General features: G+C 45.2%; 1 protein-coding gene across 5 annotated transcripts; it reads left to right on the top strand.

The window, feature by feature from the left end:
* The first annotated feature begins 482 nt into the window (after positions 1-482).
* On the top strand, positions 483-23,872 carry LOC117428089 (homeodomain-interacting protein kinase 1-like). 5 transcript variants are annotated; one of them, XM_034046675.3, is made up of 18 exons: positions 483-1,246; positions 5,198-5,889; positions 6,022-6,395; positions 6,882-7,005; positions 7,583-7,702; positions 7,949-8,035; positions 8,260-8,444; positions 8,856-9,012; positions 9,281-9,503; positions 9,903-10,021; positions 11,413-11,547; positions 13,339-13,437; positions 14,838-14,995; positions 15,760-15,933; positions 16,020-16,205; positions 16,909-17,123; positions 17,567-17,706; positions 18,068-23,872. In XM_034046675.3, exons 2-18 carry the CDS (start codon positions 5,200-5,202, stop codon positions 18,530-18,532), a joined length of 3,651 nt encoding a protein of 1,216 aa, XP_033902566.2. In that variant the 5' UTR covers positions 483-1,246; positions 5,198-5,199; the 3' UTR covers positions 18,533-23,872. The 5 variants fall into 5 exon arrangements, with proteins under 5 accessions (XP_033902566.2, XP_033902602.2, XP_033902593.2 ...); XM_034046684.3 differs by lacking the exon at positions 483-1,246 and adding an exon at positions 2,376-2,578; XM_034046711.3 differs by lacking the exon at positions 11,413-11,547 and having other exon boundaries at positions 484-1,246.
* The last annotated feature ends 597 nt before the right edge of the window (positions 23,873-24,469 follow it).

Genomic DNA, 24,469 nt, shown 5'->3' with positions numbered 1-24,469 from the left:
GAGGGCCATTCACACACGTTACACTTATAACAAATAAATGCACGCACATACACACACATTATATATATATACATCTTTTCCTTTTAAACAGCTGAAGAAGGGCTTTTGCCTGAAACGTCCTGAAAATAAGATTTTTTAATCTATTAAACCTTTTATGTACATTTTTTAAAAACATTCTTTCATATGCCTTCATTTTGTACAGTGCAGTTTATATATATATATATATATATATATATATATATATATATATATATATATATATATATAATCAACTAACTTCAACTAATCTTAAACCAAGACTAGAAAAAACGAATGTGATGTCATTTCCATCGATACCAACACATTCCAGGCGGATGTGTGACATCAACACCAGGGTCGTGTACACGGAATATCTAAATGTTAATTCGTTATTCATGTTGATTAGGCAAGCCCTGTTGACACAGTTCTTCCAAAAGGGGCGCATTCCAGGCTATTGAGTAAGGCTCCTATGATGCCCCGTTTGCACGATCTATTCCCACACGTGTATATATTTTGCTATGATTCCTATGATGTCATCGCTCTCAGAGAGTACGCACGACAGACGCGTTCGATGACTCCGGATCCTGCGGTTGATACTCACGGCTTTCGATTCCAGTGCCAGCGATGACTCTGCGAGCGATTCGTGTCCCTGTGTGTCCGCGGTCGGGTTTGCCACACCAAGCAGAGGGGCTCGCGGTGTTTTTATAAAAATAAATACATTTTAGAAACCAACCTGTTTGGTTTGTTTGTATCAGAAACCTCCATGCGCTGACGGTTCTTTACGGTTTTCCGGTCGGGTTGGGGGCTTGTTTCGCTGTCTGGAAAAAAAAAGGGGAAAAATAAACCGGCGGCCTGGAACTCTGAAGCCCCAGCCGCTCAATCCCCGGACTCAAGTTAACCTCCAGACCCGAGACTCGGTCCCCGACCGGCTGAGCCCGTTTGCCACTGGCAATCTGTATTTTTTAATCAAAACCAGGCATGTACAGCGGTCATTTTGCAGGGATACAATAGCGCTTTTCGTACAGGTACTGGGGGTATTATTTTTGGTTGGTTTGTTGGTCCGTTTTGGTTGAAAACTGGCCGTATAACCTGGCGGGGATCGGACAGTGCCTTTCCGTTTTTACAAAGGCAGGCTGGGGAGGATGCTCCGTGCTGAAGCCGGGGCCGTCGCCGCTTCCACGAACCCTTTTGCTATAGACACGACCCGGAGCTGAGATCAGTGAAATCGGTGAGTAATCAGATCCTGTTGTTGTTGTTTTTTTGTATACGCTGCTGAATGTGACAATGTAAATAGAGTCTGGACCAGTAATTAAAAAACAGATCGCTGATCAGAAATCTAGCGCGTAACAACACGCTCTTAAAATTACAATACAACAGTCTGGACGAGAAGTGGTTTCTGTGTATGTAGGTATGCTTATTATGGTAGGGTCAGCTGTGGGGGTGGGGGATATAATATGTATACAGTAACATATCATACACAATGTTTAGCAGCGTTTGTGAATAAAAGCATGTGATTACGCACTTGGTTTTTGAAAATGTTTTGAATATGTTTGAAAATCGACATATACCAGTTTTCTCTGTCTATTCAATTGAATATATCTAGAATCAAAGTAGGGGCCTGCTACCTTTGTGTGTGTGTGTATCTCTATCTATCTATCTATCTATCTATCTATCTATCTATCTATGTATATGTATATATATACAGTTGCACACGTACATACATCTGTGTGCACTGTTTACTAAGGCTGAAGTTGGATGCGCGTAACAAAAATAGATTGTTCTATTTTAGATCAGAAATGTGATCCCTTGGATTTGATGCATTCAGATTTTTATTTTTTCCCCACTGGTTTACATAATCGCCCAGTTGCCAGCAGTCTGTGCCCTATCCGGCACATTTTGTAACCCATTATGGTGTGGGGAGTAATTCTGTTTCCAAGGCAGAACTAAGATAACGTCGTGTTGTGCACAGTATGTACTAATGCAAATACAGGCTGCTCTAGCCCCGCGGTCACAACGAAGTATTGCACTTTTGTGTGTTGTCAAGAGAGGATGAACTGTACGCTTCAAGAACACGGGGTTCTGTAAAAATCCCCCTAAACCACGGGATTTCCTCCGTTCAGAAGAGTAACGTGTTTCAGTTTGCTGCTGGTCGCAGTTTCGTGAAGGATCGTTGCAAGTTAAATTCTTTTCCCTAGGTCTGTACATACAAATTAGTGGCATCGATGTGTGCAAGACATTTGCATTTGGGATGACTAGATGCCCGCAGTGCTGCTTTTAAAATCGAATTTGCATTCGTCAACAGGAGGCTGGCATACCAAAGTGTTGCCAGGAGATTAGCAAACCGTAAAACGAAGTGAAAAACGAGCACACACCCAGTGCTCTGTAGTTTAATCGCAACCACGTGACGTTGGAGTGTTTGCAGACACCTTCCTCGGTGTTTAGCAGGAGTGACATTCTGAAGACGAGCACAGGACAGGAGCCCAACTTTACAATGGAATTAACACCCGATTGAGTAGAAAGACGCAAGAAACTCCTCGGAAATAAGATGCAGTCCATATCGGTAAATCATTATTTATGTAAAAACTGCTCAGCTTCATAACAAACCGATCTTGAGAAGAATTGTGGGTAATGCGCGATTTACTCGGCCTCATACGTGGAATATTGCGTTAAAACTGAACAGCAAAGTAGCAGTGCTTTAGATTTACAATCATCAGGTAGCGAACAGTATTAATGCCTGCCATTATTATACAGACCAGCTTCAGGGCTACAATGCGTTTTAATCAGTTTCAAAAGTCTCCAAAGTTCAACACACACACACACACACCAGAGAAAAGCCATTTCCTCCATGCCTGCGCTTGCCTGACTTTTGCAAGACAGAGAATGTGTCTTCCTGGTTATAATTAACGCCTCTTAATATATGCTGTGCTAACTTTACTAATCTGTGTGTGTGTGTGTGTTGGGATGAAATCTAAAGCTAACTGTGGCTAGTAAAGTGTAATTGAATATATTAAGGGTTGGTATGTGCACAGATGTGTGAGTTGCTTTATTGTCTCGATTGCAGCTCATTGTTATGAGGCCCTGTAATAGCAGCGTGGTGAAGCTGGTGTGTTATCTGTTCTAATATGGGAACAGCTTTGTGTACAGGGATAGACTGCTTGGAACTAAACACCTGCATATTTATGAGCGTGTGAGTTTTTGCATTAGAATGCGCTGATTAAGAATAGGATCTACAGAGCTGCAACACACTTCCTGTTTGTGCTTTTGTAAGATTCTTCTTGTTAATCTTTGCAGGGGTGCAGGAGCTCAGTATCTCTGAAATATGAGAGCCGTTTCCAGGTCTGTTTGTTCCCAAACTACAGTAAACATTCAAGGGAATCTCATTGAAGCGGGAAAAAAATAACAAGGTTGGGGTTAAAGATCAGTTTTGGTTTTGTTGCAAGTCAGATGCAGGCAGGGCCTAAACACTGTTCATGTGTGAACTAAGATAATGCCTAATCTTAGCACTGCCATAGCAACCTGCATTGTACTGAAAACAGGCTGGAGAGCTCGTTTGAGTTGAATTACTGTAGCTGGAGCTTGTTATGTATTGTTCTGTTCTTCATCTGGTGCTGTTTCCAGTTTACAAGCTGGGCTGTGCTTCCTCAGAGCTGTTAGAAAATGGCAAGATGGCGCACCGCTGCTTCCTGTGCTGAAATCAGTCGCAGTGATTAAAGGTCACATTCCTAGCGCTTAAGTGCAAATCAAAGTCATTCCAGCTTTTCTCTTCCCAAGCAGGAGCAGTTCTAGACGAGAGCGTGTCGTTTATTTAGACATACCGGCTGGGGATGTTTGGACTTGCAACGGATTCTGTGCAGGGCTGGCAAGACGGAGTGAGCAGACAAGATTAAGAAACAAAATAAGAACTGTATGGAGCAGGAGGAGTTGTCTTGCTGTGACTGGGGGAATATAAAAGTGGCTAGATTACAGTGTTGTAATAAATGCCCCAGACAGTTCACAGTGCTCTTTGTAAGGTGCTTGCTTGTAGCAGTTGTATATTTTGTGTTTATTTCGAGACCTGGGGTTAAAGAGGATTTTAAATTGGTGTGCTAACTCATTTCTGTATGGTAAGTATCAGTTGCTAGGGAAATAAGTAACATGTAAGTGGTGTTTGCACCGTACCCTGCAGCCCAAGTCATGCGTTACTTGAGCTCAGCTGTCTTGAATAGCTTGGTCTGTCTCGCATCCCTGCAGTACCTTGAAAATGACTTCTTGCACAGTAAATGTACCCGTGCAGAAGGTGAAGAAAATGTGTTTTAAGCAGGTAAAATATACATTGGTTGAATCCACACCCTAGTAACAATACACACCCAGTTATTTTTGAAGGGTTGGGGAGTGTATGCTAATGGGTGTCCATTCATTTTAGATTGAAAACCTTTCCGCTTAGTTTGTCCAAACAAACAAACAAAAAAGGTGCAGGATAAAGTTTATTCAAAGTCTTTCCCCACCCCTGTTTCTGTCTGTGCTTCACAATACCTCCTGAGAGAGAGAGAGAGAGAGATTTTGCTAGTGTGTGGGTCCCCTGTGGCTGGATCATTGCCCCACCCATCCCAAAGGAAATGTGTTTCTACAAAGTTCTTTCATTGTCTTCACTGAGGTGTAGAACAGGTTACTGGGCTTGCTTTTACTTGCAAGCGGAAGAGCGATCCTGGCTGCATTAACCCTTTTTTTATTTTTTTATATATAACAAGGCGTGCATGAATGGGAAAGCCTCAGTGTTGTGTACTGGGTCATCTCAAGAAGAATAATGGTGATGGTGTTTTGCAGTGAGGCATGCAGCCAGCAATAAACATGTTGTTTAAACCGAATGTAAAGAAGTAAAGAAAGCCTTTATACAAAGATACTTCTAATACAATGATATCTTAACTATGCAGAAATACATGGAGCTAGGCTATGTACCATAACACAACCTTCAGTAGCTACCTGCCTATCTTTATAACAGCACAATACATGCATACAAAAAGTTCAGAGTTAAAATAATAAAGTATATAAATTTACTGAAATGATGAGTAACCAATGCATTGATCTGTAATCATTATTCATTGTAAACAGTATCTCGGTTCAATATGTGTGCCCTGACATCCTTAGAAAAGCACAGTGTTTTTACTACACTGCTTCAGCTCTTGTTCTGCTTGTTCCGCAGGTATGGCCTCCCAGTTGCAGGTGTTCTCCCCTCCATCCGTGTCATCAAGTGCCTTCTGCCGCGTGAAGAAGCTGAAAGTGGAGAGCTGTGCCTGGGATGTGACGGGACAGGCAGGGGAGAGCAAGTACTACCAGCCCAGCAGCAGCCAGGCCAGCCACTCCTCCGCTACCACCAGCTTCAACCCAGCTGCCTACGGCACGGCCAGCCTGCTCCTGCCCCCTGCCGGCGGCTCCCGGACCCACATCGTGGTGCGAGCGGCGGACAGCACAGGCAGCCTGCCAGGTCCTTCGAGCCGGCGAGCCGCAGACCTGTCCCTCCTCGACCCCTACCAGAAGTATGGGCTGAAGCGCAAGAGCGAGGAGGTGGACAGCAGCGGCAGCGTGCAGATCCTGGAGGAGCGGCCGGCCCCCATGCAGCCCAATCGGACAGGGATGGGAGCGGTTACCACCACCCAGACCATCACCCATTCCACCTCTACCACCAAGAGCAGCAGCTCCAACAGCGAGGGGGACTACCAGCTGGTGCAGCACGAGATCCTGTGCTCTGTGACCAACAGCTACGAGGTGCTCGAGTTCCTGGGCAGGGGGACGTTTGGACAGGTGGCCAAGTGCTGGAAGAGAGGAACCAATGAGATTGTGGCCATTAAGATCTTGAAGAACCACCCTTCCTATGCACGCCAGGGCCAGATAGAGGTGAGCCCCTCCACACTGAAGATACTTCTAACACAGTGATATCTTAACTATGCATAAGTAAATGGAGCTCCGCTAAACAAGTAGTTTGGAGCAGACTCCTGTAATCCTATTTTCTTCTCATCTCTCTTGTAGGTGAGCATCCTGAGCCGCCTGAGCACGGAGAATGCTGACGAGTTCAACTTCGTGCGCTCCTACGAGTGCTTCCAGCACAAGAACCACACGTGCCTGGTGTTCGAGATGCTGGAGCAGAACCTGTACGACTTCCTGAAGCAGAGCAAGTTCAGCCCGCTGCCGCTGCGGTCCATCCGGCCCATCCTGCAGCAGGTGGGCACGGCTCTGATGAAGCTCAAGAGCCTGGGGCTGATCCACGCCGACCTCAAGCCGGAGAACATCATGCTGGTGGACCCTCAGAGGCAGCCCTACCGGGTCAAGGTCATTGACTTCGGCTCGGCCAGCCACGTCTCCAAGGCTGTCTGCTCCACCTACCTACAGTCTCGCTACTACCGGTGAGACTCCTGCTGTACCCGAGCTGCTATGGCTAAACAACCACCAGTGAGCTCTGGAAGAGGTGGCAAACAGAAATGAAATAATACCTTTAAGCATCTCGGATGGTCTTTTAGAAGGTCTTGTTGTGTCATCGTTTTTCGTTGTAAATGACAGCGATTGCGACAGCTGACGCAGATAAAGAGTTACACGTCGGGCAGTTGGAAGCCGACTGGTCTGTGCAGGCCTGGCCAGGGTTCACTGGTTATATAACTGTCCTAACTTCTGGCCTTGCGTAATTGTAACAGCAAAAAAAAAAAATAAATAAATGGAACCATTCCAGGTTAACTTCCTTTTGCATAAACTCTCACAGTCTGTTTCAAAATATTTGGACTCTATCCAATAGCTTCTTTTTCTCATGCAGTAGTATCATAGATATTAGTTCAGCTTTATTGTCAAAGTTATTCAGTAATGTATAGATGTTTTGCTTGTTTCTCTGTCTCCTCTAGAGCTCCGGAGATTATTCTGGGGCTCCCTTTCTGTGAGGCTATTGACATGTGGTCGCTGGGCTGTGTCATCGCAGAGCTGTTCTTGGGGTGGCCCCTGTACCCTGGTGCCTCGGAGTACGACCAGGTCAGTACCACATACCTGTCTGTCTGTCTGTACCTCCCTGGTTCTGTTCATCAGTGTGGGGGCTTAGCAGAAATATTCCACTGGTGAAGGAAGCTTTGTATTTGCAAGGAATGAAGCCGTAAGTGAGTCAGCAATGCTGTTACACCTTTGATAATAGGGGCTGGGGCGAGGTGGTGTTGAGCTCAGTGCCTCTGTCTCCCCTTACTGAAGCAATGTGGCAGTTCACAGAAATGTGGGTGGGCGTGTGTGTCTGTGAAAATATTCAGAGAATCTGAGGTCAGTTTAAGGGCAGCACAAGCTTATCAGCAGCCCCCACTGTGCCAAGAGATACTGAGCCATGCTCTGGGGCCATTCGTGTAGGAAATGGAGCTGCTAGATTACTGCTTTTGCAAACCACTGGGTTTTGAGCAAGGGAGGAATCGATTTGATGTCTTGAGTTTTTCTTGTGCCAAGTGGCTGATACTGAAATATACCAACAGGATAAATGGTCTGAATTCTTTCCCCCAAACTGGTGTCGAACAGCAGTATATTGTCCCAGTATTGACACCCCCTCGTGTAATCTTTCCTATCCTTTCAGATTCGCTATATCTCACAAACTCAGGGGCTGCCGGCAGAGTATCTACTGAGCGCGGGGACCAAAACCAGCCGCTTCTTCAACAGAGACACTGGCTCGAGCTACCCTCTCTGGAGACTGAAGGTGAGCTCAAGATAGTGAGAGTCACCTGTAGAGATTAGAGGACAGACTGAGGTGCTCTTAAGATCCCGTTGATGACCTTATCATTCAGAGTCTTGTATTGCCATGACCTCGTTTCTTCCGTGTGAGGGATGGTAACTTGGATCAGTAACCCTGCTTGAGCTGGACTGACCCAGCAGCTGATCCCAGTTCTTTGTAGCAGTGGCAGGGTTATACAGTAACATGCACTCCCCTTTCTCCTGTCTTCAGACTCCAGCTGAGCACGAAGGGGAGATGGGTATCAAGTCGAAGGAGGCGCGGAAGTACATTTTCAATTGTCTGGATGATATGGTGCAGGTAATGACACATTCTGAATTGCAGTAAGACACAGGCTGTTCTTCAGGGGCGGTCCTGATTTCCCCCCAGTGGTCAGTTTAGGAGTTCGGGAAGCGGAGATATGATTCAACCTGTCTATAGTATTTGTGTTACCCAAAGGAACTTGCACAGATACCAATAACATCTTTTAAACAGTGTTTTTTAAATGCGTTGAATCTCTTCACCTCCTTTCTCCTTGCGTGCAGGTGAACATGTCCACTGATTTAGAAGGCACTGATATGTTGGCCGAGAAGGCAGACCGGAGGGAGTTCATTGATTTGCTGAAGAAGATGCTGACGATAGATGCTGATAAAAGGATCACGCCCCTGAAGACCCTGAACCACCCCTTCGTCACCATGACCCACCTGCTCGACTTCCCCCACAGCTCCCAGTAAGAGAAGAGGATTGATATTCCTAACAGGATAGCCCTGTTGATGTTAAATTGCCAATTGCTTTACTCGCTTTTATGAAACCATTAATACCGTGGATGTGCTTTTCAAAAATGAAATGTGATCTATTTAGAATATATTGCAATTCTAGAATGCTCTTTTTAAAGTAAACCCCTTTAGAAGTCCTACATCACTTCCTTACAGCTTTTAAACTTATGAATTTTGCGAGTGCAAATTGCCTGTTGGTAAATGCTTTTTCAAACTGGGACCCGTTACAACAAACATTAAAGAAACTTCAGACTGTTTCTCTCAAACTTTCTTTTGTCGTGTTTTTTGGAGCCTGCACTGCTACAATAGCGGCCCTGTTTTCTTCCCTCTCAATGCAAAGGTTTTCTCCTCCCTTTCTGTTTCAGTGTCAAGTCGTGCTTTCAGAACATGGAGATCTGCAAGTGGCGGGGCAGCGTGTACGACAACGGGAAGAGCCCTTTCACCACACACACCGCGCCCAGCTCAGGAACCAACCTCACAGTAACGTTCAGCAACCTGCTGAACACGGTGCAGCACAGCCAGGTACTGCAGCCTGAGCAGCCAGCCTCTGCGTCACCTTCACACAGACTCATTAATGCATACGATGGGTTAATAACGCACCAGCCTTTCACCTCCCCAGGGCCTTCATTTTAAATTCTGGCTCTGGGTCACAAATGGGTTTTGTCCTTGTCAGGGCAGTCGTCTGTCTTTCGGGTCTGAGGCAGAGTGATTTGAAGCGCAGTGTCCGCAGTGCTGCACATTGCATTGTATTGCATTATGTATAGTACAGCTCTGTTATGTGTTTCTTCAGGTGGGGTCCCTGGTGTCGGGATCGTCAGGAGCCCCCTCTCTCTCGCTGGCCAATGCTGACGTGTCGCTGCTGAACTACCAGCCCGCTCTGTACCCGCCGGCCACAGTAAACATCCCGGGCATCGCCCAGCAAGGCATGCCTCTGCAGGCTGGCCCTCCCCAGCTCTGTGCCCAGTCAGAGCCGTTCCAGCAGACGCTCATTGTCTGCCCCCCAGCCTTCCAGGGTAAGGGCTGCAGCTCTGCCTGCCTCGCTATCACCGGGCTAAAAGACATTGAAGAGACCTGCACTGTTGCATGCTTGATATTCATAACCTTGCTACACAAAGGGCCCTATTAATCATCTGGTATTAGAGCTGTTTCGATCCCATTATTATTCGGGAATAAGCTTTCCAGTCATTCCGGAAATGGAATGGGAATGGCAGCTTCATCCTGTCATGTAGTAAGAGTATTCAGAACAATCCCTGGTGAAACTACTAGAGGGCAGCAAAGGCTAAGGATTAACAATGAACCAGTGAATGCAAATCACATCCTGTAGCTGTAAAGCCCACCATGCACACGGTTAACACTGTTCTGCCTTCAATATAAATCACAACATGTTTATATTTATATTTTGTTCTCGACAGGACTTCAGGCTTCAGCTAAGCATTCTGGTTACCCAGTGAGGATGGACAACGCTGTGCCCCTGGTTCCTCAGACCCAGTCTGGCCAGTCTCTGCAGCTCCAGCCCGGGGTGCTCACACAGGTAAGGTTCACTGGGCAGAGCACGTTCTTCCTGCTTCAGTACAAGCAGATTCCCTCCACAGCCAGCCTGGAGAAACCTCTGCTGCATAAAAGCCGACCAGCTCTCTCCCTGCCACCTCAAGGTATCACCTAAAACCAGAATTCCATTCAGCACCCCTTTAAACCCAGCTTAAATACTCAGGTGTCTGCTTGGTAGCATCCCTGCTGTGAAGAGAGGGGAAATAGCCCTTTATCTCCGTGGTGAAACTGGCACGTTTAAAATATCTGCTTTCTCCTCCTTCCAGGAATCTATTCACACTTGTTTGTTTAACTGACCTCAGTTGTTCTCAGAGGTGACTCAAAAAGAATACAGAAATGATTACAGTGACTTACCTTGGAGTCAGCTGGTCCTTATTATACACGCTAAATCACACAGTGTTTGTTCTCTCTTTATATTCAGAGTAACCCAAATAGTGAGCTGTGTGTGCAGAATGGGCATGGTGAATAGCCCCTGTTTATGTAAAGGTGGCTTATCGAACACACCTTTAAAACACACTGTTGGCTGACTGTAAAGTTCATTATGATGATGATTAAATACTCACATTTCTATTTAACGAAGCTGTTGCCGCAGCCAGTTAAGTGTTTTGCTGTCTGTACTGTAGAGTTGTTGTTTTTTTCCCCCTCAGTTTCTTTCCAGCAGCTCCTTTCACCTTTTTAAAATCCTATCGACAGGGTATTGGAGTCTGGCAGTGTTGCAGTCTGTTGCCCCAGCTTTTCAGAACCAAGGACAGAATCCCCTCCCCCCTTAATTAAAGCGTCTCAAGGATGTCCTTGCAAGCCAGTAAAGACGGCTCTTTCAGTCTGGATTTGTTTGTCAGCACCTGTGTCCTCTTTGTTGGGGGGTGAGGGAGGAGTGACTGATTGCCGAGGTCACCTTTTTGTATGTGGAGCGAGTGAATAGTTTTAGAATGAAGTACAGTAGTTATAGGAAATGGTGTTTTTTTTTTTTTTTTAAGGGTGCTTTGTTCCTCACCGGATAATCCTGTTTCTGTACTTCTGATTCTAAGAAATGTGTTTATAGGATAACTAGGATGAGGAGGATGTTCAATAGAAGTATGTAAAACGGGACTATAAAAGGTTAAGTTCAAGTCAGTTCCGTTGAAGAGGTTATTAATATTAAACCTGGAAATTGCAGATGGGCATTGTAGCCCCCCTCACCCCCCCCCCACCTCCCATTTTTATCATTTTTCCCAAACTAGGTGACTAGGTCAGTCGTCCCCAGTATTTGTCCACACCAGCTGGTCTGGTTTCGTAATAAAACGTGTTCTGCAGCCCTACGAGGACAGTCAAGACTGAACCGCAGCACTTCACAATGGAAGAGAACTAACCCCCCACCCCCACCCTCCTTTCCAGGGCACCTGTACTCCTCTGATGGTGGCCACCCTGCACCCTCACGTTGCCACGATAGCGCCGCAGTACGCAGTCCCCTTGGCGCTGAACTGCGCAGCAGGCAGGCCGGCCCTGCTAGAGCAGACCGCCACCGTCCTGGTAAAACCACCACCTCCTCCTCCTCCTCCGCACTGACTGCTTTTACTCCTGAAGTAGCGCCATTTATTCTGTTTATAGATTATTCATTTTCTGTTTTATTTCATTAGTATTTTTATTTATTTTTTTCCCTTCGATCTGCAGAAGGCATGGAAGCATGTGCTAATTGTTGCGCCTTTTTGTATGTGCTTCGCCTGCTGCCTTCATACGCCACCCCCACTCCCTGCTACCCCCTAACACTGGTGTTGGTGACTAAGGGCGAGATTCATTTAACAAATGCAGCTGCCTGCTCGTGATCCGCTCCTGTGGTGGAATTCAATCAAACTTCCTAGGTGGCGTATGTGTTTCGAATATCGCCGCATGTTTTTGACTGTGTTTGGTTGGCATCCTCCCACAATTTGAAACTTTGATTGAATGGCGCCATAAAACAAAAACGAAAAAGACCAGTCCCCAGCAGCGCTGTGTTTAATTGAATCTCTCCTTGATTATCTAGAGCTGACATGTGCCCATTTCAGTCCTCAGACTGCTGCCAGTCCATGCTTTTGTTTCAACCCTGATCCTAATATTAAAAAAAAAAAAAAACTCTTATAGGCAGCACAGCTTTGTAAAGTGTAAAAAAAAAATACCGTTATAGGTTTGAAACTAAAACGTGGTGATAGTGGCCCCGTGGGGACTGGACTACTGTAATTCCACCCCCTCCCCACCCGTTTTTCCTCATCTCTGCCATTGGTTAGCAAAATGCATTCCAAGCTTCCATCACAGACTTGCAGAGTAGTGGCAGCTCTTAATGCAGTTTGATAGCCGGAGAACTAGACTGCTCAGAATGCACGTACATAAACTGAACCCCGCGGACAATCCCAACCAGTCTACACCCAATTAGAGTGCTGATGCAAGCTCGGTTTCAAGCTGTGCATTGTAATCCCGGTTTGTTTAGAGGGTGAAGGGGCAGGTTAAGTAGAAGGATGTTTGGGCTGCCTTTGCACTGGAGCAAATCTTGGAAAGGAGTCTCGGCACCGCGTTGTCGGTGTCCAGGGAGTAACAAACATCCCGAGTAAATTTAGGGGCTTTTAAATGAACTGATGAAAAGAAGCAGTGTACATGTAGCACAGGATTTAAAAAAACAAAACAAGAGATTTTAGTTGTGTGAATTTATTGAAGCATTGCTTGGATTTAATTTTGTTTTCTTGATATTAAAGGCGGTGGATTACGTCTGCACTCGGCTTCACAAAATGAACTAGATGGATCTTTCAAAACATTCTCGTAGCTGTTGGTGCGCATACAGGGCTTCATTTTGCAGCCCCCCCTTTTTCTCCTGTGCAGTTGAGAAACTCCTTTTTTGTTTCAGCGAGTGGATCTCCAAACTGTAGTGCTGTTTCTGTGCCAGTTTTTCCAGGTTGGGGGTTGGGTGAGGGTGCGGATGGGCTGTTCGTCTGTGCATTAACAGAAGCCTTGTTGCCTGTCTTTTAGGTTTCTTTTAGGGCACGGGTAGGGCATGCGCCTGGCTTAGAAAAGCGAGCACGGCTTGGCTCTCTCTCTCTCTCTCTGTCCTTGTCCTGTCTGTGCAGTGTGTGTGTGTGTGTGTGTCCCGTAGAGCACGCACTCACTCCAGTCACTCTCTATTTAATCTCCTTCGCTTTCGTCTCAATGCAGGTGTTGGCTAAGGAAACAGGCATGCTGCAATGTTTTTTCCCCCCTCCTTTTTATTTTATTTTTTTAGGCGCTTGAGTTTTTCGTTTCGTGTGTGTGTGTGTTTGTTTGTTTTCACTTTGACCGCAATCCTGTACCCCTCTGCAGCAGGGCGTGCGGGGGTTTGCTGCTCGTTGTTACAGTAACAGGATCCCAGAGGGCCACTGCAGAGCTGATATGGACCGCCTCCAGAGGGGTTTTGGGGCTGTAAGGAATTGAAAGATTTCAGCCTGTGTACAGTGCCGCTCACACACATTCCACCGCCCTTACTTTTTCCAGTAGTTTAACACGTTTTGTGTTTTTTGGTTTTATTTTTATTCATAACCTAAACGTGCTTGAACTATTACAAAGTTCCTACCACTGGTTTCACAGACTCGTGGACTACTTTACTGAACGTTAGTGGTGCTAATCGAGTCTGTGAAACCAGCCGGTCGAGCAAAAAGAATATCCAAGTGATCAAGGCTCATTCAAGCCAATCAGTGGTATAAAGTTTGCTGTCCATTTGGAAAGTCATCTTTTTCTTCACATTTCTGCCACCTATTCATTTTTTGGTCAATCCTGTTGAATTTGGAAAACTAAAAAGGAGCAAGCTGTTGCAGTTCAAGCATGTTTTTGACGTGTTTTAAGATGGCTGGAAAGTGTAAGGTGTTGGCATATCTGTGGCCACCACTGTAGTTTTTATGCAATGGTGGAAAAAAAAATAAAGTACATTTCTGATGCTTTTTTTTTTTTTCCCCGTTCTACAATCCACCCTCATTCCAAGGCTTTTGTAGTAGTTCCTTATCTACAGCTAGAACACACTCCACCTTCATTGAAAGGCTCTGCACTTTCCCATCGTAGGTAGAAAACCATTATTCTTTCTGCTTGGATCCATAGCTGGTCTGAATCACCTTTTTGTTTTCTCCAGGCTTTCTGTTTTCACCCTCCCTTTTTTTTTTACATAAACACTCAACAGACTCCCATTCCTATTGGAGTACAGAATAATGTTATCTGTATCCTGTCTCCAGATTTTCAGTTGCACCACAGCCAGCACTCAGATCAGAGCTAAGGTTTCTGTTTGCCTCTGCACTGAATTCTCATCACCGTACACACATAAAGAAAGAGCAAGAGAGCCAGCTGTAGAAAGATCTCCAGCACACTAGCTGTTTGCAGAGACAGGGCAATTGAAAATGCCTGTGTAACTCGCTAAGCTTTGCATGTGACGGAACGCAAAGCAGCACTCGCTGACCGACCTCTGTCTAATACTGAAAACATTTACGCTTGCATAAATATATTACAAAGCTTCTTTGCTGGTACTTCTGTATGTGAGCTGAGTGTTTTAAAAATGAGAGATGAACCACCTATTTGAAATTAATAATAAAATAAAAAGACAAATACTGCACAGTGACGTTTTCGGATTTGTCATTCTACTTCAAATTGACCTTAATCCTAGATTGTGCAGTGAGCGAGTTCCCCAGATTTGAGCCACTCCTCTGGGCTGTCCATGCCAGCACCTCAGCCTGCAGCACCCTCCCCTCCCCTGTCATTGTGAGGCCCTGTCTCCTGCAGTGTGACAGCGTGTCTGGGCCATGCTGACCTGTGTGTGTGTGTGTGCTTGCTCTTTGCAGCAGGCCTGGCCCGCGGGGACCCAGCAGATCCTCCTGCCCTCCACGTGGCAGCAGCTTCCCGGCGTGGCCCTCCACGGCTCCGTCCAGCCGGCCACAGCGGTCATCCCAGAGTCCTCTCTGGGGGCCGTCCTCCCAGACAGCATGGGCTCCGACTGGAGGTGAGCAGCTTCGTCTAGGGCGAGGAGTTCAAACGTTATATATATATACGTCTGCTCCAAGAATTCGAGGGATTTTTAAATGAAGTTAATCACACTTTATACAGGTAGAGTGAATAGACTAAAACCAACGCAAGCTAAACCACAGATGCATAAGATGAGAGATCCCTGATGGAGTACTTTGTATGATTTGCAATACAATACAACGGTCATCAATGATAGACTATTTTATTAAAAACCTTCATATCAGCTGTAAATCACATGTGTTCATCATTTAAGAAATTAGTGGATGTAATGTAGCTGGGTATATGAGGGGATAAATGAGGGGAATGGGCTACCTATATACGCAATCCCATATCATGAAAGTATTTGTCATGGTTCATTGATGAACACACAAGGTTGGTTCATTTGAATGTAACTCCACAGAAATATATGTATGAAACCTCATGGGCCGGTCCCAAAATTATACTGGAGGAAAATAAATATTCCTGCAGTAAGCAAGTTAATGCAGAGCAGTGTTTATTTTTTATTTCAGCGAACATATAATTGATAATGTGTAACTGAGTCAAAATGTTTTATTGCACAAATCCATATTCCGCAGTCCCTCTAAAGAAGCAGAGCCTTCCCCCAATCTGGTACAGCTTATCCTTGAGAGACATTGAAAAGGGTGCCTTGTTCAGTTGATTCTAAAGAGAATAAGCAGGCCCAGTGGCAGGACTGTAGCAGCAGTGTGGGTGAGCTGACTTATCTTTCCTTTTTACTTTCAGAAGCTCGCATGGTGGGCAGTACAGTGGCGTGATGCAGCAGCCGTCTCTGCTAGCTGGTCACGTGACCCTGGCAGCGCAGCCTCTCAATGTGGGCGTGGCTCACATGGTCCGGCAGCAGCAGGGCGGAGCTTCGGGGAAGAGGGCCAAAGCTCGGCAAGCAGAAGAACGTGGCAGGTAATCGTCCTGACGCTGCAGAGGGAACAAGGGGCTTGAAACTTGAAGCTCCTTGCCTGCTCTAACACTGGCTTTTGTATTTTCAGGACCATGACCTTGCTGGACCCTGTCCCCTCCCTGGTGCAACACAGCCCTCTGCTGGCCACACCGCCCTACAACGCCATGCTGTCCCAGCCAATCATCATCCCAGACACGCCCAGCCCCGCCGTCAGTGTCATCACCATCCGCAGCGACACGGAGGACGAGGATGACAACAAGTACAGCCTGGCCGGGTAAGACTTGGACTCTCAGACATCCTTCACTTCAGTCCTTTTCATTTTACAACGTTCTGTGTTGATTACTCAGCAGGGCACACTGGTTTTTGCAGTGTAGCAGTGGGGTTACAGAGTTTCTGCATGTTAGTTTTTTACTTTTTCATTGTGTGAGCTGGTCCCTAGATCTGCTGCTGCTTTGTGAATGTGGCACAATCAATATGTTTAATTGCATAAGGCAGTTATTTAGTTTTGCTGCAGTTTCAAATCTTTGTAATTGTGGAATGCCTTCAACACTATTAATCGATTTTACAAGGGTTAGGAAGTGTTGGCCTCTCCCGGTTTTAAATTGGTTGTAAATGTCTCCCATTAGTGTGATGATGGATGTGTGAAATGTGGCAACCAGGTGTGAGAAGAGGGTGGGTGAGGAGAAAAGGAAAAAGGGATCCTGTTCAGGGGGGATATCAGGATAAAATGCTTTAATGATGCATGATCCACTTTGATTGCATGTGGTTTAATAAGTAGACTGCTTTATTACGACATTCTTGGTCCGTGTGTTTTTCTTATCGTTATAGGTCATGCACACCACACACGTTTTCTAGCTGTTGCTCCCGGTACAAACATTTCCTTAGTGCAGTTTCTTGAGATTAAAGTTGTTATTAATTTAGAGGGGCGTCCGCTCCGATTCCCTGCGTATTCCTATCGTTCTCTTTCCACCTCGCAGCTCGGGTATGAAGCAGCGCCCCAACGTCATCAGCTGCGTGACCGTGCACGACTCCCCCGACTCGGACTCCTCCACCAGCAGCCCCTTCCCCTCGGAGCGCCTGCCCAGCTTCAGAGACGCCTCGGCAAACCCGGCTCAGTCCCGCACCATCATCGTCCCCTCCATCAAGACCCAGATCGGGGAGGGCCTGGCCACCAGCGCCGCCCTAGTGTCAGGTCAGTGCCGTCTCCTTTCACAATCAAGCTTCAGATGTGTAGTAATTGACGGGTTTTAGTTTTAAACAAGCCCCCCCAATAACAAAGTCAGACCAACAATAAAAAACCACACCGTAAACATGCATGCTTATTGTCAGACTCTTCTATTATAAACTCTGCTAAGCTACAAACTCTCTGGATGTGGTATTAAGCTGTTCCACTCCCAACAATAAAACATGTAAGAGGGTGTAGCCTGGCTTAGGGAAGGACTTCATCTCGAAGTGAGTGAGAGCCAGCCCTTCACATGAGAGCCTGTGTCTCTGTGTAGGATGTGGTGATGACTTAGAAAAGTGGATCAGGATTCGAAGCCTAGCTCTCATTTACAGCAGGGCTAGTAACCGCTCGTCTATAACTGGTGAGAGGTTTATAATAACATTACAGCTGTTCTTGATTTCCTTGTTCAGGATACCTTTCCAGCGTGTACAGCAAGGGGAAGAATGCCTCTTCCACTAACATGTTGCAGACCAGCACTGCAGGGACCTCCAGCAGCTACAGGCATCAGCGAGCAGCACACAGCGGGACACAGCCCCTCAACCTCAGCCAGGTACCACACCAATACAAAACTGTGTTCTAGGGAAAATTACCTTGTTGGTGTATGAAGATCCATCACAGAATTGTGTGCCATGTGCCATGTGCATGTACATTAGTAAAAGGAAGTTCCCTAAAAATCTTAGTTTGCCGCTCCCCTAGTCGGTAACTGTGGATGGGACTCCGATCCCTGCTCAAGTCCTGTGACTGCAGGTGCTTTACTGTGCTCCACTCCACCATAGCAAGGTGGTCATGCCCAAATGTTGCTGTTGACAACTGGCTTTAAAATGCATGTCTCAAATGTGGTTTGGAGAACCTGTTGCTCATCACTCGCTCAAATGCCTGTCCTGTCGTTTAATGAGAATTTCCAATTCCAGGTGCAGCCGCAGATGTCCCAGGAGCGTGTTGGAAACGGCTCCTCCCGCAGGCAGCAGGCGTACATTGCAGCGCCGCTATCCTCCCAGGGACAGTACTGCCTCCAGCAGACCCCGCCTCACAGCTCCGGCCTGCCCCACTTCAGCGCTGCAGCCTCCCACCTGAGCAGCCAGCCTCACCTCTACACCTACGCCCCCTCAGCCACGCTGGCTCCCGGTCCCTCCATGGCACACCTGCTGGCCACCTCGCAGGGCTCCTCGCGCCACGCTGCCACCTTCGCTCACCACCCCGCCAGCCTGGTCCACCAGGTGCCAGTCAGCATGGGTCACGGCCTCCTGGCCACCGCCAGCATGCCGGCAGCGCAGTACCAGCACCAGTTTGCCGCTCGCCCATACATCAGCACCTCCAGAGCCACTGCTGTCTACAGCGGCTACCCCCTCAGCCCCACCAAGTACTCTTACCTGTAAAAGGGCAGCGGGGGGGCGTGGTGGTGGAGGGAGCCCCTGGGCTTGGGGGGAGACAGTTGGCGACCCTCATATACCCGTAACCATGGAGATCAAACACCTACCGAATTCCACCAGTTCCCTTGGCTGAAAAGTGGAGTGGATGAGGGTGGAAAGAAGGCAGTCCTTGATTTTTAGCTCGCCCCTAATGCGGGATGGGAGGGAGGGGGTAATCAGTAATCAATAAATAAAGAGACACAACTAGACAATTCTCTTGCATGAAAAGACTGGGGACTGTGAAAAGGAGGTGACTGATTGCTTCAGATTGAAGAATAAGGTGCCAAGAGTGACGTGGACCAGCTGCCCTCTATGTAAGCCTGTCGGCTACAGAGAGATGGAACACACCAATAGGGGGGAGGGGGTTGCCCTGCTAAGACCGAGGCTCTGAACCAGAGGGACTGTGCACACTTCTCCTTAGTAACAGGGCTGTTAAACTCCCTCTGTACCCCACTATGAAATTCACTAATGTTGAGGGGGTACGGGGATTCAATTTAATTTTTTTTTTAAATTCGAACTCAAATATTTAGCCTGTTCTCTTTTTATTTTAGAATGAATCTTTTATAAATGTGTATGTTTTAATCCAAAAGCTTAAAAAAAAAAAGTAATGTGCAGGATATTATAAAAAAAAAAGCAGCTTTTTAAAAGAACAAAACAAGAGAAAGGAGGCTGTTTCACTCCTTCGTGTTCCTAGTGCTGCTGAGTGGTATTAGACTCAGTGGTTTGGCAGCGAGGTCATGCTGTTAATATATTTTAATTAAGCAATAGCACCCACTGCTGGGGAGAAAAGGAACCCCCTTGGCAGTTTCTGCCAATAGGAATCTGGAATTGAGTTTTCTAAACTGACAGGATAGATGTTGTTATTATTATTAGTATTATCATCATTATTATTATTATTATTATTATTATTATTGTTAATAAGAAGTTAGTTTTAGTTTTAAACAAACCCCCGACCTGTCGATTTGAAAATGCTTCACCATTCATTACACAGAGTGTAATTCACACTTGAATTCAGGCTGTCCAGCTGCTCCTCGGTATAGTAATGCCGCTTATTGTTTCAATGTTTTTAGTTTGCTCTTCGATCCTCTGTGAAGAATTGTTGTTGCTGCTCTAGGCGTGTGTGTGTGTGTGTGTGTGTGTGAGAGAGAGAGAGAGCGCCTCTTCACAACTGGAATAGGTAGCTTCAATACTGCCAGTGTCACATCTGACTCGCAGAAGGACTATGAACATAATATACCAAGACGGTCTGTACTGGCGTTCTCATTGAAAAGTGAAGTATGACATCATTCCCTACAGAGCCATGCTTGTGCTTTTAAGGGCACCACGTTTTATTTTGAACACGTTTTTGTTTAGATGACCTCCACTAATTCTGAGGTGTTTAGCCATTCCCATCAATGTTTAAGATAAACCTGGGAGCCACTCAGCCTGTACGTTAGGGTTTTTGTTTGGTTTTTTTGCTTCATCAGTTCATTTCAGTTTTATTATGCAGTGTTTACTAAGCCTTGAGCACTGTTTCGCTAATGTAGTGTTAAATCACACAGTTATTCTGCATTGTGTTCATGCAAGTTTTGTAATTATTTTTCTGGCACTATCTCAAATTCCACTGTAAATGTTTGCTAAGAATGCATTTATAAAGATGGCATTATCACAGGATAACACATTCCATGTAATATGCTGAAGCATATATTAGTTTGACATGGGCTGAGATGGTACCAAGATCTACTGTTTGTAATTCATACTGCTGGGTACACGTTCCCATGAGCGCTTCCATTCCAGTTTCAGAAGCTAACGGGTTCCGTTTAAGTCAGTCTGGTTTCCTGGGCTTGGGGAAAGTCAAGTTGTTTTATAGAGCAGAGGTGGCCAGTTTTGAAATGTGCAGCTTTTGCTTTCGTGGTGACCGGGTTTAGCACAAAAGTTATTTCAAAAGAAAGAAAAAAAAGTACGCCTAAAAACAGGGGTCGACAGATTTTTATTTAGTTCCCTTTCATGTTGTTTTTAATGGAAACCAAAAAGAGAAATCCGAGAGCATCCAAACGCGCAGCAGCCTGGCTCTGTTTCAAACCGTCTGCAGTGTCTTCTGAATGCCGTGAGAGCTTGTCCTTCTGGGATCCGTTTCTGCATGGAGAAAGCAAGGCATCGCCGGGGCGGGGAATCCACTTGTTTGCTGCCTTGTTGAGATTTGTTGCTAAAGGTTTGAGCAGTCGGACCGGTTCTCAATCTGCTCTTGCAGTCCAGTAATAAGTTCCTCACAAGCCTCTGTCTTCTTGAATATATCCAGGCAGCCAGGGGAGACTTGATTTAGGCACATCTCAACAGGGTATCAAAAGCAGGACTGGGATCCCCCGTGCTGTTACTGTCCCCTTCCACCTCTCCAACCCCATCCCCTGAGCCCTCTGTGAGATGGCTTCTGCTTTTGGGCTGCAGTGGAGCGCGGTTACAGTCTTGAAGACTTGCAACGCACGTGTCCACTCAGCCACCAAGATGGTCTACAGCAGGTAACCAGAGGGAGTAAGACTGCAGGGATACGGGTATGTTACTAGGTGGGTAGGAGTCTGGAGAATTGATCTGGGGTTAGTGTGTGGTGAATTACTTTGCTAGTTTTGAACAGTTGGGTTGAAAGGGGTTCCAAACGTCTTTAAGATGAGGGCACCTCCGTTCAAAGCCAGTCTGGATTTGTTAGAGAACACAGTTGAGAGTGTTTTTGATTTGCAGATGGGGTGGGGGGTGGAGAGGATGCCTGCTTTTTCTAAGGTCTGTGAGTTGCACAGGTTTGTGAGTGCCTCAGTGACTGTACCTCAGTTTAATTCCCTGACGGTACACCTCTGTCATGGTGGTCTTCATCTATTAGTCCTCCATGCTTTCTTTACTGGACAAAGAACACCTTCAGCAAGGAGAGCACTGGGGCACTAATACATGCGGACCAGCTTAGAGGAAAGGGCTGGCTCAATAGTGATAGACCTATTACCGTTTTCAAATCAAAACCTTCCCCCTTTTTATAATGTCATTCTTGCAGGGCGTGCAGGCACGGTGTAGTGACCCGTGGGCGTGCCGCAGCGTTGGGCCAGTTTGGAGAGTTTTCCTCATAGTGCCTTACTAAGCATTGTCAGATATGCTGAGCTAACTGTGTGGTAAATCGAAGAAGTTCTTGTAAGTCTCTTGTCCTTTTTTCAAAGGCGTTCAGGGAGAAGAGGAGAGAAATAGAGACACAGAATCTTTCTCTCTTGCGTGTTGGATTTAAAATCAATCAATCGATAACAGTAGGATTTGTACAGCCAGCTCCTTCTATTGCTGTTTCCACTTTACTTACTTATTTACCTGACTGTTTTAGGAACGTACAGTATAGCTAGCCTACCTGTGTTTAATTAGCATTCATTTTTGTTTTTTTTAGAACATAGTATTGTAAATTTATATTTAGATCGATAACTAATTTAAAATGTACTTTTCTTTTGTGGGCGTCAAGGCTTCATTATGATGATTTATTGTTCATTTTATTAGTTTTATATTTTCAAAACTGTTATGGCACGTATAGCCGTTTTAGATTGTACTTCTGCATTTTCACTTTACGTGTAGGTCTGTGATGTCGGGAAGGCTGCTTTTAATACAATTTCAACTATATGTGTTCGACATTGGCAGAGTCCATGCTCTGTATGTTGCCGTCTTAGTTATCTGCGTTTTGAGTTAGCAGAAGAATTGCAACCCTTCCCCAGTTAGTGGGAACTTCATTTTAAGCTTTGATTAGGTCTGTGTATCGAGTCTTCATTAAACATTCACATGTAGAATTGAAGTGAAATTCCCAAAGTGACTGTACTATATGTAATACAGTGATTAAGGCTTTCATTTTAATGATGCAATCATATTTAAATGGACATTACAGTATAAGTAGATTGTATATGGTGAATCACATAGCTTGCCTAATGTCAAGCCTTGCATGTTTCATTGCAGATCTTTCCTGTTTCATAGTCGCCTTTATGAGAATATACTGCATTTGGGAGCCTTCTGCAGTTTGGTTGCACCAAATATATTGCTGAAAAGATGTATTTTTGCATTTTGTATTTTCAGATCTGAATTTTAGGCCACTGGCATTTCTGTGCATCAGAAACAAATGCAGGTTTCAGTGCGCTGAATATTCATGAACCGGCTGAAAAAAAAAATCACTATTTTGGAAAGCAAGTTGATGCTGTATAATTTCTACATCACTGTTACTACATGAGCCCTCTGAAACTGTGGTTCAATCACATTGAGGAGGTGAACTGGGTTCTCTTATTCTGCAGGGTAATATTAGTGCTGGGATGATGTTCCATGTAAAGATATTCTTTCACTTTGAACTAGCTGGTAAACAAAAGTATAATTCGTACCATATTACAGTATAATAATAATCATAATTAATAATCTCCCTGCAGTTAGAGGAAGCAGACGAACTCTTCTGTACAGTAGAATGTGTGTTTCTTATTTCCTCGTTTCTGCATTGGTCTCCTTTTGCATTGTATCGCAGACAGTAAACTGTAATATGAAGGAATACATTGAGGTTTGCGTCCTGTTTTCCATTTCAGGCAGTGTTTGTTTGCGTATTCTAGTGTTTGTTGTCCCAGCACGAATTCATATCAGGAATGAAACTCGTAGAGCACGGCTAACGCTTTCATCACTGTGTTACTAACGGCTTTCCCACTCTGTACAGTCTCAGTGATACACTGTCGTAGGGGAGGCTTATCCCTGATCAAGAAGTTTAATAAAATGTCTCGTCTCTGTTCCCTTTCTTCTAGAAGGAGCAGCCCTGCTTTGTGTGCATGTGTAGCCGGCTCGGGTGCCTTGTCATGTGCTGTCTGTCTGTTTGAACATTTGGGATTTAGGCTGTTGCATTCCAGTTTAAAAAAAATAGTTAAGTGTTGAATTGCACAAGAAAACTTTATCTGCCTCCACTGCTGTGTGTGTGTGTGTTCCTATTAATGTAAGATTTCTGAAATATTTTTGCTACACTAATGTAAGGAATTATCCTTTTTGATATGGTGTGATTTCTTTTTTTTTCCCTTTAGACATGTAGGCAGCTTTTAATTATCTGTTAATTTTTAGTATTGCAAATGTATTTGGGGTGATTGTAAAATTTTACATAATAAAAAAAAAACTAGAGCTATTTAACAAAATACTAACTGTATGTTTTAATAAGAAATGGGGTCTGGTTGGAAATCTTCCTCTTTCATCTCGTTGTTTTAAGTCTTTGGTTTTACAAAGTAGTGTGTGTTCTTCTGTGTTTGGTACTTGGCTTAATGATTGTAACAGCGAGTCACAAATAAATGGGCTACTGTTGTGTAACTTGGCATGATCTCATTCTTTACGCAGTTTCCACGCAAGTCTCCCCTTGGCACAGGCTTGGCTATTAAACAGTGTGTGTGACTGTTTGTTTTTGTGTGTGAGTTTGTGCGTCTGTTTTTACGAGCTGACAATGAGTGCTTGGAAATGCAACACATAAATGGCAATGCTTAAGGAGGTTACTGCAGTTTATGGTGTCCATGGAGACGTCTTCATTGTTTTGGGATCCTATTTCCTTGACGTTATTTTTATAAATACTGAGAGAGACCTTACTAAATGTATTTGGTTTCTTTTAAGTTGCTCTAAATGTAGTTTTAATGTTTTTTATAGTTATCAATTATCATTTAGATACGATTCCCCGAGATAGTTTCCCAGTGCACACAAGTCATCACTGTATTCTTGAATCTGAATAAACCTATACTCTGAAATCCTCTATTCCTACGCCAGAAGCTGCTTGGTAAGAGGCTTTTAAAGCAGGACTCGTTTGCTTTGGACGCGGAATAGCCTTTGGAATGGGATGATGGAAACGTTGACGCTACTCGCTGGTGCTTTGGCAGTCTCTGTGAAACTGTGTCTTGGAAAAAACATGATTGTGCTGGC

Source organism: Acipenser ruthenus, chromosome 30 (assembly GCF_902713425.1).
Source record: "Acipenser ruthenus chromosome 30, fAciRut3.2 maternal haplotype, whole genome shotgun sequence".
In the NCBI taxonomy this organism is placed as follows: Eukaryota; Metazoa; Chordata; class Actinopteri; order Acipenseriformes; family Acipenseridae; genus Acipenser; species Acipenser ruthenus.
The sequence above is the reverse complement of the archived record's forward strand: the minus strand, read 5'-3'. Positions and strand labels throughout refer to the sequence as shown.